Source organism: Streptopelia decaocto, assembly GCF_964273445.1.
Source record: "Streptopelia decaocto genome assembly, contig: HAP1_SCAFFOLD_2288, whole genome shotgun sequence".
NCBI classification, from domain to species: Eukaryota; Metazoa; Chordata; class Aves; order Columbiformes; family Columbidae; genus Streptopelia; species Streptopelia decaocto.
The window spans coordinates 3,233-16,128 of record NW_028115318.1 but is presented as its reverse complement, the minus strand read 5'-3'; the positions used below and the strand labels follow the sequence as shown (position 1 = coordinate 16,128).

Here is a 12,896-nt window from a genome sequence, read left to right as displayed (position 1 = left end):
ACACCCCGATCCCAAAGTGACCCCCCCCAAAAATAGGGTGACCCCCCCAACCACGGGGTGACCCCCAATCCCAAAGTGACCCCCCCCCCCCAAAAATGGGGTGACACCCCAAACCCCAGTTGTCCACCCCCCAAATTATGGGGTGACCTGCCAAACCCCAAGTGACCCCCCCAAACCCCAAGTGACCCCCCCAAAAATGGGATGACCCACAAACCCCAGGTGACCCCCCCAAACCCCAAGTGACCCCCCCCAAAAATGGGGTGACCTCCCCCCCAAAAATGGGGTGACCCACAAACCCCAGGTGACCCCCCCCAAACCCCAGGTGACCCCCCCAAACCATGGTGTGACCCCCCCAAAGTTGAGTGACCCCCAAACCCCAAGTAGCCCCCCCCAAATTATGGGGTGACCCCCCCCAAACTATGGGGTGACCCCCCCAAACTATGGGGCACCCCCCTAAACTCCAAGTTACCCCCCCAAATGGGGTACCCCCCCCAAAACCCCAGAGTGCCCCCCAAAACCAATGGGGTGCCCCCCCAAAACCAATGGGGTGCCCCCCCAAACTGTGGTTACCCCCCCAAATGTGGTGGCCCCCCCCAAACCCTGGGTTATCCCCCCCCAGACTATGGGGTGACCCCCCCAAACCCCGAGTTACCCCCCCAAAAACGGGGTGTCCGTGTCCCCCCCCACCTGTGTGTACTGTCCGTAGGTCTGTCCGGCGGGGGGGGGCTGGGGGGGCGGGTACCCCGAGTACCCCCCGTACCCCCCCCCGTAGTAACCGCTGTAGCCTTGGCTGTAACCCTGGGGGGGGCACGAGGTAACGGTGGGGGGGACACCCCAACAAAGGGGCTTTGGGGTGGGGGGACACCCCGAAAGGGGGGGGGCGGTACCTGCTGTGCTTGGCTGTAGCCCGGGGGGGCCGCGGTGCTGGGGGGGGGGTCCGGGGGGCTCTTGTAGCCGCTGCTGCCGGGGGGGGGGCTGCGCGTGTAGCTCCGGGCGGGGGGGGCGGAGTCGGGGGGGGCGGGGGGGGCGCCCCAGCGGGTGGGGGGGAAACCCCCCCGGGGGTAACCTGGGGGCACAGGGGGGAAATGAGGGGGGGGGGGTAAATTGGGGGGGGAATTATAAGGGGGAAATAACGGGGGGGGAAATAAAATTAGTAATTAAAATAATAAGGGGGGAATAATTGGGGGGAAATTATGGGGGAGAAATTATGGGGGGGGAAATAAGGGGGGGGAATTATGGGGGGGGAATAAGGCGGGAATTATGGGGGGGGGAATAGGGGGAAAATAATGGGGGGAATTAATGGGGGAAATTATGGGGGGGGGGAATTATGGGGGGGGAATAAAGTAATTAATAAAGAGGGAATAAATGGGGGGGAATAAAGAAGAAAGGGAGTAAATTGGGGGGGTAAATGGGGGGGAATAAATAATGGGGGAAATAAGGGGGGAGAAATGGGGGGGCAGTGGGGGGGATTGGGGGGTCACCCCGGGGGGGCCGCTCACCGCTGCCGTGGTTCTGGAAGGCGCCGCGGCTCGGGGGGGCGCTGGGGGGGGCGCGGGGGCGCGGTGCCCCCCCGGGGGGGCGCGGGGCGGGGGGGGGCGCGGCGCGGCGCCCCTCCTGGTTGTAGCGGCGCACGAGCGCGGCCGCCTGCTCCCGCGGCAGCTCCACGAAGCGCACGGCGTCCAGCAGCTCCCCCGCCTCGGGGAGGGAGAAGTTGGCTGGGGGGGGCACGGGGACAACGCAAAATTAGAAATTTGACATTTTAGATTTTGAAATTTTGAAATTTTGAAATTTTGAAATTTGAAATTTTGAAATTTTGAAATTTGAAATTTTGAAATTTTGAAATTTGAAATTTGAAATTTTGAAATTGGAAATTTCGAGATTTTTAAATTTTGAAGTTTGAAATTTTGAGAATTTGAAATTTGAATATTTGAATTTTCGAATTTTGAAATTTGAACTTTTGAATTTTGAAATTTGAAATTGGAAATGTTGAAATTTGAAATTCTGACATTTCAAATCTTGAAATCTGAAATCTTGACGTTTGGAATTTTGAAATTGGAAAATTTAGAAATTTTGAATTTTGACATTTCAAAATTTGAAATTTTGAGATTTGAAATTTTGAATTTCAAAATTTGAAACTTGAAATTTTGAAATTTCAATTTTCGAATGTTGACATTTTGGCATTTTGAATTTCGAAATTTTGAAATTTGAAATTTGGAAATTTGGAAATTCTGAATTTTGAAATTTGAAATTTTGAAATGTGCAATTTTGAAATTTGAAATTTTAGAAATTTCAAATTTTGAAATTTTGAATTTTGAAATTTCAAGTTTTGAAATTTCAAGTTTTGAAATTTTAAATTTTGAAATTTTGAATTTTGAAATATTGAAATTTGAAATTTTGAAAATTCGAAATCTGAAACTTGAAATTTTGAAAGAAATTTTGCTATTTGAAATTGGAAATGAATTTTTGAAAGAAATTTCGAATTTTGAAATTTGAATTTTCGATCTTTGACATTTTGAACTTTGAAATTTCAAAATATGAAATTTTGAATTTTGAAATTTCAGAATTTTAAATTTTGAAATTTGAGAATCTGAAATTTGAAAATTTGAATTTTGAAAATGTGAGATTTTAAAATGTGAAAACAAAATTTTGAAATTTGAAAATTTTTTATTTCCAAACCTTAAAATTTGAGATTTTTTGTAATTCCAAATTTTAGAATTTTCGATTTTTTGAATTTTCAAATGTTAACATTTTGGCTTTTTTGGATTTCCAAATTTTCATATTTTCGATTTTTTGAATTTCCAAGTTTTCAAATTTCAGATTTTTTGAATTTCAAATTTTCAAATTTAGATCTTTTTTATTTTCAATTTTTTAAAATTGTTGGTTTTTTTAATTTCCAAATTTTAACATTTTAACTTGTTTCAATTTCCAAACTTTAAAATTTCAAAATTTTTAGAATTTCCAAACATTAAAATTTTCGTTTTTTTTGAATTTCCAAATTTTGAAATTTGAATTTTTTTGAATTTCCAAGTTTTCAATGTTTTGAATTTCCAAAATTTTCAAACCTTATTAAATTCAAACCCGCGGATTTGCCCAAACCGCGGCGTTTTGTCCCCAAACGGGGGCTCACCCTTCATCTCCTGCAGCGCGTGGTCGGGCACGTCCTTGCCCTCGCGCTGCGTGCGCTGCAGCGTGCGCTGCCGCAGCTCCGCGTCGCTGGGGCACAGCACCACGGCCTCGCGCCGGAACCCCGCGAACGGCCGCAGCTTCCGGCGCCGCGCCGACCCGTACACGTTGGTCTGGGGAGAAATCACGGGGATTTGGTTAAAAACGGGGAAAAACGGGGAAAAACGGGCCAGAAACGGGGAAAAACGGGGGGAAACGGGCAAAGGGAACCCCAGGAACGGCCGCAGCTTCCGGCGCCGCGCCGACCCGGACACGTTGGTCTGGGGGGAAAATGGGGGGATTTGGTTAAAAACGGGGGAAAACGGGGAAAAACGGGCCAGGAACGGGGGAAAACGGGCCAGAAACGGGGAAAAACGGGGGGAAACGGGCAAAGGGAACCCCAGGAACGGCCGCAGCTTCCGGCGCCGCGCCGACCCGGACACGTTGGTCTGGGGGGAAATCACGGGGATTTGGTTAAAAACGGGGGAAAAACGGCGAAAAACAGACCAGAAACGGGGAAAAACGGGACAGGAATGGGGAAAAACGGGCCAGAAACGGGAAAAACGGGGGGAAACGGGCAAAGGGAACCCCAGGAACGGCCGCAGCTTCCGGCGCCGCGCCGACCCGGACACGTTGGTCTGGGGGGAAATCACGGGGATTTGGTTAAAAACGGGGAAAAACGGGGAAAAACAGACCAGAAACGGGGAAAAATGGGACAGGAATGGGGAAAAACGGGCCAGAAACAGGGAAAAACAGGGGGAAACGGGCAAAGGGAACCCCAGGAACGGCTGCAGCTTCCGGCGCCGCGCCGACCCGGACACGTTGGTCTGGGGAGAAATCACGGGGATTTGGTTAAAAACGGGGAAAAACGGGCCAGAAACGGGGAAAAACGGGCAAAGGGAACCCGCCAACCCAGACACGTTGGTCTGGGGAGAAAACGGGCCAAACCGGTTAAAAATGGGGGCAATGGGGGAAAAATGGGGGGAAAAGGGTCACACCCTGGGAACACCTGGAGACACTTGGGGACACCTGGGGACACCTGGGGACACTTTTGGGGCCACAGGGACACCTGGGGACACCTGGGGACACCTGGGGACGCGTCACCTGGTCCAGGATGCAGTTGCGGCGTTTCCACACCGCGATCTGGATGAGGCGGGAGAGGGACTGGGGACACTTTTGGGGCCACAGGGACACCCTGGGGACACTTGGGGACACCTGGGGACACTTGGGGACACTTGGGGACCCCTGGGGATGTGTCACCTGGTCCAGGATGTAGTTGCGGTGCTTCCTGGCCGCGATCTGGATGAGGCGGGTGAGGGACTGGGGACACTTTGGGAGCCATGGGGACACCTGGGGACACTTGGGGACACTTGGGGACCCCTGGGGACACCTGGGGACACCCGGGGCCGCATCACCTGGTCCAGGATGTAGTTGCGGCGCTTCCTGGCCACAATCTGGATGAGGCGGGTGAGGGACTGGGGACCCCCTGGGACACTTTGGGAGCCATGGGGACCCCTGGGGACACTTGGGGACACTTGGGGACACCTGGGGACACTCGGGGACACCCGGGGCCGCGTCACCTGGTCCAGGATGTAGTTGCGGCGCTTCCTGGCCACAATCTGGATGAGGCGGGTGAGGGACTGGGGACACTTTGGGAGCCATGGGGACACCTGGGGACACCTGGGGACACTTGGGGACCCCTGGGGACACGTCACCTGGTCCAGGATGTAGTTGCGGCGCTTCCTGGCCACAATCTGGATGAGGCGGGTGAGGGACTGGGGACCCCCTGGGACACTTTGGGGACGCCTGGGGACACTTGGGGACACCTGGGGACACCTGGGGACACTTGGGGACACTTGGGGACACCCTGGGGACACGTCACCTGGTCCAGGATGTAGTTGCGGCGCTTCCTGGCCGCGATCTGGATGGGGCGGGTGAGGGACTGGGGACCCCCTGGGACACTTTGGGAGCCATGGGGACACCCTGGGGACACTTGGGGACCCCTGGGGACACCTGGGGACACTTGGGGACCCCTGGGGACACGTCACCTGGTCCAGGATGTAGTTGCGGCGCTTGCGGGCGGCGATCTGGATGAGGCGGTTGAGGCACTGCGTGGCCTGCTGGATCAGCACGTCCCAGCGCCCCGCGTAGTTGCGCTGCCGCCGCAGCCCCATCACCTGGGGACGGGGACGTTGTCACCACGGGACGCGCGGGGACGCTCGGGGACGCTCGGGGACGCGCGGGGACGCCCGGGACGGCCCCTCACCCGCATCTTGTCCATGATGGCGTTGGTCCCCAGCACGTTGTACTTCTTGCCGGGGTTGGCGGCCGCGTGCTTCAGCGCCCACGTCGTCTTCCCCGCCGCCGGCAGCCCCACCATCATCAGGATCTGGGGACAGGGACGTGGCACCGCTGTCACTGGGGTCACCACGTCCCTGTGTCCCCTGTAGCCCCATCACCTCCCTGTGTGTCCCCAAAGTCCCCATGTCCCCACCTCGCACTTGGCCTCGCTGCGGGGCCCCATGTCCCCATTGTCACCAATGTCCCCAATGTCCCCCATGTCCCTGTCCCCATGTCCCCCAGTGTCCCCATTCCCCCAATGCCCCCACTGTCCCCAATGTCCTCATTCCCCACAATGTCCCCATTCCCCCCAATGTCCCCATTCCCCCCGTGTCCCCACCTCACAGTCAGCCATGCAGCGGGGCCCCATGTCCCCATTCCCCCCATTGCCCCCATTGTCTTCATGTCCCCATTCCCCCCATTGTCCCCCATGTCCCCATTCCCCCCATTGTCCCCATTGTCCCCGTGTCCCCACCTCGCAGTCGGCCTTGCAGCGGGGCCCCACGTCCCCATTCCCCCCACTGTCCCCATTCCCTGCAATGTCCCCAATGTCCCCACTGTCCCCATTCCCCCCGTGTCCCCACCTCACAGCTGGCCTTGCAGCGGGGCCCCATGTCCCCATTCCCCCCAATGTCCCCATTCCCCCAAAATGTCCCCATTCCCCCCAATGTCCCCAATGTCCCCACTGTCCCCATTCCCCCCGTGTCCCCACCTCGCAGTCGGCCTTGCAGCGGGGCCCCATGTCCCCATTGCCCCCAATGTCCCCATTGCCCCCAATGTCCCCAATGTCCCCATTCCCCCCAATGTCCCCATTCCCCCCAATGTCCCCATTGTCCCTGTGTCCCCACCTCGCAGTCGGCCTTGCAGCGGGGCCCCATGTCCCCATTCCCCCCAATGTCCCCATTGCCCCCAATGTCCCCAATGTCCCCATTGCCCCCAATGTCCCCCATGTCCCCATTGTCCCCCATTGTCCCCACCTCGCAGTCGGCCTTGCAGCGGGGCCCCATGTCCCCATTGCCCCCAATGTCCCCATTCCCCCCACTGTCCCCAATGTCCCCATTCCCCCCAATGTCCCCATTCCCCCCAATGTCCCCACTGTCCCCATGTCCCCATTCCGCCCATGTCCCCATTCCCCGCACTGTCCCCATTCCCTGCAATGTCCCCATTGTCCCCACGTCCCCACCACGCAGTCGGCCTTGCAGCGGGGCCCCATGTCCCCATTGCCCACAATGTCCCCAATGTCCCCATTGCCCCCAATGTCCCCCATTGTCCCCCATGTCCCCATTGTCCCCACCTCGCAGTTGGCCTTGCAGCAGGGCCCCATGCCCCCATTGTCCCCAATGTCCCCATTCCCCCCAATGTCCCCAATGTCCCCATTGCCCCCAATGTCCCCCATTCCCCCCACTGTCCCCATGTCCCCATTCCGCCCATGTCCCCATTCCCCCCACTGTCCCCATTCCCTGCAATGTCCCCAATGTCCCCATTGTCCCCACTGTCCCCGTGTCCCCACCTCGCAGTCGGCCTTGCAGCGGGGCCCCATGTCCCCATTGCCCCCAATGTCCCCATTGTCTTCATGTCCCCATTCCCCCCATTGTCCCCCATGTCCCCATTGTCCCCCATGTCCCCATTCCCCCCATTCCCCCCAATGTCCCCAATGTCCCCGTGTCCCCACCTCACAGCTGGCCTTGCAGCGGGGCCCCATGTCCCCATTGCCCCCAATGTCCCCATTCCCCCCAATGTCCCCAATGTCCCCATTGCCCCCAATGTCCCCCATTGTCCCCCATGTCCCCATTGCCCCCAATGTCCCCATTGCCCCCAATGTCCCCCATTGTCCCCCATGTCCCCATTGTCCCCCAATGTCCCCACCTCGCAGTCGGCCTTGCAGCGGGGCCCCATGTCCCCATTGCCCCCAATGTCCCCATTCCCCCCAATGTCCCCAATGTCCCCATTGCCCCCAATGTCCCCCATTGTCCCCCATGTCCCCATTGCCCCCAATGTCCCCATTGCCCCCAATGTCCCCATTCCCCCCAATGTCTCCAATGTCCCCATTCCCCCCAATGTCCCCAATGTCCCCATTGCCCCCAATGTCCCCCATTGTCCCCCATGTCCCCACTGTCCCCGTGTCCCCACCTCGCAGTCGGCCTTGCAGCGGGGCCCGGTGGTGCCGCGCACGCGCTGCGCCAGCGGCAGGTGCTGCAGGAAGGTGAAGCCGGGGGGCACGGCGGCCAGGGGCGCGTCGCGCTGCCCGAAGTTGAACTCCACGGCGCAGTTCTTCACCAGCACGTGCGGGAACAGCGCGCGGCCCCCCAGCTCCTCGCGCCGCAGCCGGAACGCCGCGCCCAGCCAGCGCCCGTTCTTCAGGAACGACAGCTCCACCGCGTCCCCCGCCTCGAAGTCCTGCGGGGACAATGGGGACATCGGGGTCAATGGGGACATCGGGGTCAATGGGGACACTGGGGTCAATGGGGACACTGGCCCAGCCAGCGCCCGTTCTTCAGGAACGACAGCTCCACCGCGTCCCCCGCCTCGAAGTCCTGTGGGGGCACCGGGGACAGTGGGGGCAATGGGGGGAATGGGGGGAATGGGGACACTGGGGTCAATGCGGGGAATGGGGACACTGGGGTCAATGGGGACATCGGGGTCAATGGGGGGAATGGGGACGTTGGGGTCAATGGGGACATTGGGGTCAATGGGGACATTGGGGTCAATGGGGACATTGGGGTCAATGGGGGGAATGGGGACATCGGGGTCAATGGGGACATCGGGGTCAATGGGGACATCGGGGTCAATGGGGGGAATGGGGACGTTGGGGTCAATGGGGACATCGGGGTCAATGGGGACATTGGGGTCAATGGGGGGAATGGGGACGTTGGGGTCAATGGGGACATCGGGGTCAATGGGGACATCGGGGTCAATGGGGGGAATGGGGACGTTGGGGTCAATGGGGACATCGGGGTCAATGGGGACATCGGGGTCAATGGGGGGAATGGGGACGTTGGGGTCAATGGGGACATTGGGGTCAATGGGGACATTGGGGTCAATGGGGACATTGGGGTCAATGGGGGGAATGGGGACATCGGGGTCAATGGGGACATCGGGGTCAATGGGGACATCGGGGTCAATGGGGGGAATGGGGACGTTGGGGTCAATGGGGACATCGGGGTCAATGGGGACATCGGGGTCAATGGGGGGAATGGGGACGTTGGGGTCAATGGGGACATCGGGGTCAATGGGGACATCGGGGTCAATGGGGACATTGGGGACGTTGGGGTCCATGGGGACACCGGGGTCCATGGGGGGAATGGGGACATCAGGGGGAATGGGGACATCAGGGGGAATGGGGACACTGAGGAGACAAGGAGAGGACGCGGTGACATGGAGATGCAGGGACATGGAGACACGGGGACACGGGGACATGGGGACACATGGACATGGAGACACGGGGACATGGGGACACGGGGACACATGGACATGGGGACACGGGGACACATGGACATGGGGACACGGGGACATGGGGACACGGGGACATGGGGACACGGGGACACAGGGACATGGAGACATGGGGACACAGGGATGCAGGGACACGGAAACACGGGGACACGGAAACATGGGGACACGGAGACACGGGGACACGGAGACATGGGGACACGGGGACACGGGGATGTGGGGACACGGGGATGTGGGGACAAGGGGATGTGGGGACAAGGGGACATGAGGACACGGGGACATGAGAAAACACGGACGTGGGGACACAAGGATGCAGGGACACGGGGACACGGGGACGCGGGGACACGGGGACGTGGGGTCAGACGGATGTGGGGACACACGGACGCGGGGACACGGGGACGCAGTGACGTGGGAACATGGAGACGCGGGGATGTGGGAACACGGGGACACAGAGACACGGGGACACACGGACAGACACACAGCCAGACCAGCAGGCAGGCGATGACGTCGTTCTCGGCGAAGGGCTCCCCGTAGCTCTCGAACCGGCTGTCCGTCGACTTCTTGGCCGTGCCGCCGTAACCGTACGAGAACGGCTCCTCCCCTGGGGACAGCACCGTGTCCCCAACCCGGGACACCGCGGGACACCACGGGACACCCCCGACCCGCGGGGACACCCCCAGACCCGCGGGGACACACACACCCCAGTGTCCCCCAAACCGTACGAGAACGGCTCCTCCCCTGGGGACAGCACCGTGTCCCCAACCCGGGACACCGCGGGACACCACGGGACACCCCCGACCCGCGGGGACACCCCCAGACCCACGGGGACACCCCTGAGCCCACAGGGACACCCCTGAGCCCCAGGGACACCCCCAGACCCACGGGGACACCCCTGAGCCCACAGGGACACCCCAGACCCCCAGGGACACCCCAGACCCACCGGGACACCCCCAGACCCACAGGGACACCCCCAGACCCACAGGGACACCCCCACCCCAGCGTCCCCCAAACCGTAGAACAGCTCCTCCCCTGGGACAGCGCCGCACCGATGTCCCCAACCCCGGGGACACCCCCAGGACACCCCCACGGTCCCCAAACCCCCCGGGGGGTCACAGACCCCCCAGTGTCCCCGAGTCCCTCAGACACACGCACCACCCCCAACGTCCCCAAGTGCCCAGGGAGGGGACAGACCCCCCAGTGTCCCCATGTCCCCAGTGTCCCTGATGTCCCCGATGTCCCCAAATGTCCCCAGATGTCCCCTACCCAGCTGGGTGCTGCAGGAGTCCAGGGACCAGCCCACGCGCACCACGTGTGGGTCGGGCTCCGTGGGGGGCAGGTGCTTGACGGGAATCTCCTCGTTAACCTGCGCACGTAACGAGCTTGGGACACCGGGGGGGACGGGGACACCGGGGGGGACGGGGACATGGGCGTGGGGACGGGGACATGGGTGTGGGGATGGGGACACCGGGGCGGGGACAAGGACATGGGCGTGGGGACGGGGACAGCGGGGCGGGGATGGCTGTCACCATGTCGGGGACAGTGTCACCGTGTTGGGGATGGTTGGGGCCGGCGTCACCGTGTTGGGGACAGTTGGAGATGGTGTCACCGTGTCGGGGATGGTTGGGGCCGGCGTCACCGTGTTGGGGACAGTTGGAGATGGTGTCACTGGGTTGGGGACAGCTGGGGATGGTGTCACCGGCTTGGGGACAGCTGGGGATGGTGTCACCGTGTCGGGGATGGTCAGGGCTGGTGTCACCGTGTCGGGGCTGGCGTCACCGTGTTGGGGACAGTAAGGGCCAGTGTCATCAGGTCAGGGATGGCTGGGGATGGTGTCACCGTGTCAGGGACAGTCGGGGCCGGTGTCACCTGGTCGGGGATGGTTGGGGCCGGTTGGGGACAGTCAGAGCTGGTGTCACCTGGTCGGGGATGGCTGGGGACAGTCGGGGACAGTCGGAGCTGGTGTCACCGGGTAGGGGATGGTTGGGGACAGTCGGAGCTGGTGTCACCTGGTTGGGGATGGTCGGGGCCGGTTGGGGCCAGTCGGGGCCGGTGTCACCGGGTCAGGGATGGCTGGGGCCGGCTGGGGACAGTCGGGGCCGGTGTCACCGTGTCAGGGATGGCTGGGGCCGGTTGGGGACAGTCGGAGCTGGTGTCACCGGGTCAGGGATGGCTGGGGCCGGTTGGGGACAGGGTCTGTCACCCACCTTGACCTCGTAGCAGACGCGGCCGTGCCGCGCGCCGTAGGTGGCCCGCGCCCCCGCCCACAGGTAGGCGAAGCCCTCGATGGTCAGCGGGTACCCGCTGTACCGGTCCCGCGCCACCTTGAAGTGCAGGTCGCAGTTGTCTGGGGACACAGCGCAGCGGGGGGGTCACAAAACCAGCCCCCCGAGCCCCCCAGACTGGGGACACACACGTGTCGATGTCCCCCGAGCCCCCCCCAGGTTTGGGGACGCTCACAGGTGTCGATGGCCACCAGCGTGTCATCGAAGTCGTCCTCCTCGTCCTCGGCCGGCCGGCTGCGGGGAGCGGCCCCTGGGGGCAACGGGGGCACAGGGAAACTGGGGTGTCGGCATGGGGGGAGTGGGGGCACAGGGACCGGGGGGGGCACAGGGACCCGGGGCGGGGGGGCACAGGGACCCACATAGAATGGGGGACACCGGGGGGGGGGACACAGGGACCCGGAGGGGGTGCACAGGGACCCACATAGATTGGGGGACCCGGGGGGGGCACAGGGGAAATTGGGGTGTCAGCATGGGGGAGTGGGGACACAGGGACCGGGGGGGCACAGGGACCCAGCCAGGGGGACACAGGGACCCACATAGAATGGGGACCTGGGGGGGACACAGGGACCAGGGGGGGCACAGGGACCCGGGGGGGGCACAGGGACCCGGGCGGGGGCACAGGGACCCGGGGCGGGGGGGCACAGGGACCCACATAGAATGGGGGACCCGGGGGGGGGACACAGGGACCCACATAGAATGGGGGACCCGGGGGGGGGACACAGGGACCTACATAGAATGGGGGACCCGGGGGGGGCACAGGGACCCAGGGGGGGACACAGGGACCCACATAGATTGGGGACCCGGGGGGGGGCACAGGGACCCTGAGGGAAGGGGGTGTCACTTGGGGGGTCGCCTGGGGGGGGTGACAGGGGGGTCCCGGGGGGTCGCGGGGGGGGGGGTCACCCACCTCTTGTCCTCGCGGTGCTCGTAGAAGCCCCTCCCCCGCTCCTCGAAGGGCCGTTTGCGCGGGGGGGGGTGCGGGGGGGCCGCGAAGGCTCCGGCGCCGCGAATCCCCCCCCGGGGGAGGGTTGTAGGTGGGGGGGGGCGCGGGTAGGCGGGGGGGGGGTTGTAGGTGGGAGGGGGGGTGCTGTAGGCGGGGGAGGGGCGCTGTAGGTGGGGGGGGGCGGCGCGCTGTAATTTGGGGGGGTGCCGTAGGTGGGGGGGGGGACGCTGAACCCCCCCGGCGGGGCGGGAAACGCCACGGGGGGGGGCGGGGGGGCACGGGGTAACCGGCGTTGAAGGTGGGAGGCGGGGGGGGGATGTTGTAAGGGGGGGCGGCGTAATTGGGGGGGGGGACGGTGTAGGGGGGGGCGGGGGGGTCGTCGGGTTCGGCTCCGGGAGCTTCATCTCTGCGGGGGGGGAAGAGCGAGGGGAGGGGGGGAGGGGGGGGGCGCGGCTCCGGGGTCACCGCGGGGTCACCGGCCCCCCCCCCGCCCTACCGGGGTGCTCGTGCTCCGGGGGGCGCCGCTCGAGGGACGACTCGGCCGCGGGGGGGGGCGCGGGGGGGCGGGGGGCGGGGGGGCACCTGCGGAACGGGGAGAGCGGGAAACCGCGTCAGAACCCGCGCGGGGGGGGGCACGGGGGGGGCACACTAATGGGGGTCCCATGTCAATGGGGGTCCCACAGCAATGGGGGGGGCACATTAATGGGGGACTCACATCAATG

At 61.8% G+C, this 12,896-nt stretch overlaps 1 protein-coding gene across 1 annotated transcript; it reads right to left on the bottom strand.

Annotated features, from left to right (window-relative positions):
* Positions 1-687: 687 nt before the first annotated feature.
* HNRNPUL1 (heterogeneous nuclear ribonucleoprotein U like 1) lies at positions 688-12,578 on the bottom strand (the record flags this gene model as incomplete). The annotated part of the gene is given in 18 exon segments (XM_082077490.1): positions 688-798; positions 888-1,066; positions 1,500-1,715; positions 3,128-3,296; positions 5,211-5,339; positions 5,429-5,551; positions 7,633-7,899; positions 9,438-9,550; positions 10,213-10,312; positions 11,154-11,293; positions 11,407-11,461; positions 11,463-11,481; positions 12,139-12,221; positions 12,224-12,260; positions 12,262-12,325; positions 12,328-12,430; positions 12,433-12,560; positions 12,563-12,578. Coding segments are annotated over 18 exon segments (2,052 nt in total), but the record flags the coding sequence as incomplete, so codon positions are not given.
* Between the last annotated feature and the right edge of the window lie 318 nt (positions 12,579-12,896).